This window comes from Dipodomys ordii, unplaced genomic scaffold, assembly GCF_000151885.1.
Source record: "Dipodomys ordii isolate 6190 unplaced genomic scaffold, Dord_2.0 Scaffold2139, whole genome shotgun sequence".
NCBI classification, from domain to species: Eukaryota; Metazoa; Chordata; class Mammalia; order Rodentia; family Heteromyidae; genus Dipodomys; species Dipodomys ordii.
Window position 1 is genome coordinate 1 of NW_012269355.1, and position 3,474 is coordinate 3,474.

General features: G+C 40.3%; 1 protein-coding gene across 1 annotated transcript; it reads left to right on the top strand.

Annotated features, from left to right (window-relative positions):
• Positions 1-2,191: 2,191 nt before the first annotated feature.
• Pomk (protein-O-mannose kinase) lies at positions 2,192-3,403 on the top strand (the record flags this gene model as incomplete). The annotated part of the gene is made up of 1 exon (XM_013036954.1): positions 2,192-3,403. A coding segment is annotated over one exon (810 nt), but the record flags the coding sequence as incomplete, so codon positions are not given.
• Between the last annotated feature and the right edge of the window lie 71 nt (positions 3,404-3,474).

Here is a 3,474-nt window from a genome sequence, read left to right on the forward strand (position 1 = left end):
GAACCCAGGGCCTCAGGCATGCAAGGCAAGCGCTCTACCACTGAGCCACCTTCCCAGCCCCTAATTTGGAGTTTTAAAAAATGTTTTAAATTATAAAACTAACATGTTTTATTTATTTATGTATGTATTTATTTTTATTTTTGTTGGTCATGGGGCCTGAACTCTGGGCCTATCCCACAGCTCTTCAGCTCAAGGCTATGCTCTATCACATGAGCCGCAGTGCCACTTCTGGCTTTTTTTTTGCTTATGAGGTGCTGAGGAATTGAACCCAGGGCCTCATGCATGCAAGATAAGCACTCTACCACTGAGCCACCTTCTCAGCCCCCATATGTTTTATTTGAAAGACTTGGAAAAACAACAAAGGTATGGAGTAAGAAAATCACCTAGAATCTCAATGTAGAAAGATAGTAACTGGAACATTAGCATATTTCTTTGATTTTTAAAAAAACTTATTATAGATGATATACAGGGGGGTTACAGTTACATAAGTAAGGTAGTGAGTACATTTCTTGTCAAACTTGCTACCCCCTCCCTCATTTTTCTCCTGCTTTTCCTCTCTACCAGCATCTTTGATTTTTATATAATTTTGTCTTGGTCTTTTTCAGGTAGGATAATAGTATATTAACAGTTTTCATTTGTAATGTTACTTCTTTCTGATTTCATTCTATAAAAGTATGCATTATGGTGGTTACATAATAGACTGTTGTGTAATGCTCCCAAAACTTAACCAGCCTTGTTTTTCATTTTCTTTTTCGTCTCTTTGTCTGTCTGTCTATCTGTCTGTCTGTCTCTGTCCTCTCTCTTTTGGTGCCTGTACTGGAGCTGGAATTCAGGGCCTTGTGCTCTTTCTTAGTTTTTAAACTCAAGACTGGTGTTCTACCACTTGAACTACACCTCCTCTTGCAGCTTTTTGCTGGTTAATTGGAGATAAGTCTTTGAACTGTGATCCTCTTATCTCAGTTTCCTGAGTAGCTCATTAGTAGGATTAGAGGTATGAGAGGTGGTTTTTTTCTAGCCTCTGTGATTCTAGCCCTTGGTGATTCCTAGCTCAGCAAAAAAATAAAAGAAAAGAAAACCATAACTTAGTTTAGCAATGGAGACACAGGTCACAGTGTGTAGAAATAGACTGGGGCAGGCAATCCTGACTTCTGAGCCTATTTATTTTCTGCTTTATAACTTTCTACCTTCTCTCTTAGGACTTCAGTAAAAGAGCAGTTTCCTTCCTTCCTAACAGTACCTCCTGCTTTTCCTAACTAATAAAAATAAACCCTTGAGGCAGTAATGTGAACATTTCTTTTCTGTGCCATATGTACAAGCAATATTTGTGTAGCATTTCAGCTCCTGCTTTTATAGTTGAAATAACAAAACCAAAGACCATATAAAATGTTTTTCTTACATATAAATATTCTTTTTTTTGCTAGTCCCGAGGCTTGGACTCAGGGGGGCCCAGGCACTGTCCCTAAGCTTTCTGCTCAAGGTTAGCAATCTACCACTTGAGCTACAATGCCACTTCTAGCTTTTTCTGTTTGTTTTACTGAGGAATTGAACCCAGGGCTTCATGCATGCTAGGCAACCACTCTACCACTAGGCCCTAAATATTCTTATTTAGGGTTTATTATGCTGCTTTTTAGCACTAATGACTAATATGTATTATTTGTTTTGTCTGTCCTGGAGTTTGAATTCAAGGCCAGGCACTATGCCACTTAAGCCAATCCCTCATCCCCTTTTGCTTTTAGCTTTTTTTTTTTGGATAGAGTTTAACACTTTTTCTCAAGAAAGCCTGACTGAAGTCCTCAAGGTCAGCTAAGTTGAAATGAAAATCTGTTTGCCACTTCAAGCCTTTATACGCACAACTCTTGGGTTTGCCCTCCCCATACTCAACATCTGTGTTGCTATTTCTGATTATCCTCTAAGATCATCAACCAAGAGCAATTTAACAGCCTCTCCTACTGGATGGCTCCCAGCATCCAGACCAGAGGCATTTTCTTCTGCTCTCTTCTGCCCTAAAATCTTATTCATTAATGTGAGTGCTTACTTTGCTAAATGTTTCTGTTTATTTACAAGTGAGTCTTTACATTTAGACCAAATACAACTCTGTGACAGCAGAGAGTGGCTTTGTGTTTCATTGGCTTCTGTGTCTTCAGTACCACACCTGTCCCTTAGAATGTATTTGTTTCCCATTCTGCTTTAGGAAAAGTTTCAATTTGATGTTTCTGTGTCTTTGTGTCAGGTCTTTCTGTCTGAGTGGAAGGAACGCAAAGTTGCTCTCTCACGGCTGAAGAGTTTGGAAATGAAAGATGATTTTCTCCATGGACTTCAAATGCTGAAATCTCTACAAAGTAAACACATTGTCACACTGGTTGGCTATTGTGAGGATGACAACAGTATCCTTACTGAATATCACCCCTTGGGTTCTTTGAGAAACCTGGAAGAAACACTAACCCTCTCAAAGTACCAAAATGTGAACACGTGGCAGCACAGGCTGCAGTTGGCTATAGGGTATGTCAGTATCATTAACTACCTACACCACAGCCCTCTGGGCACACTGGTTATGTGTGATTCTAATGACTTGCCCAAGACATTGTCCCAGTATCTGCTTACAAGTAACTTGAGCATTGTGGCAAATGACTTGGATGCCTTGCCTCTGGTGAACCACAGCTCTAAGATGTTTGTGAAGTGTGGCCACAGGGAGCTTCATGGGGATTTTGTGGCTCCAGAGCAGCTGTGGCCCTATGGAAAGGACACACCTTTTCATGACGAGCTTATGCCTTCCTATGATGAGAAGGTTGACATCTGGAAGATTCCAGATGTCTCCAGTTTCCTTTTGGGTCATGTTGAAGGCAGTGATATGGTTCGATTCCATTTGTTTGATATTCACAAGGCTTGTAAGAGCCAGACTCCTGCAGAAAGACCCAGTGCTCAGGATATTCTGGATACTTACCAAAAGGTTTTTAACTTGCTCAGAGATACTGGAAGGTCTCAGACAAGGGAAATGTTATAAAACCCAGACTAGTTGTTGAAGGGTAGGATTTAAAGACTGAATCAAAATTACAACAGTTCTATGCTGATGATGGAGGTTGTTGCTTATGCTTGGGGTTTTCATTATGTTTTGCTGTTTGGCCATATGATTCTTTTTCTACATCTGACTGCCCAAGTGGGAGCAAGAGCAAAGCAGATTTGATTTAAACCTGGCTTCACATTTCTGAGGATGTTTGCTTTTGGTGAAGATGTAGGAAGCAATGAAATTACCCAGTATCTGAATTAACTAATAAAAATATAGTCATAAAGAAGCCTTACATACCCTAATAAAGTTTGTAAGCTCTTAAGAAGTATTAATAGAGGGCTGGGAAGATGGCTCAGTGGTAGAGCTCCTGTCTTGCATGCATGAGGCCCTGGGTTTGATTCCTCAGCACCACATAAGCAAAAAGAAAAAAGCCAGAAGTGGCGCTGTGGCTCAAGTGGTAGAGTGCTAGC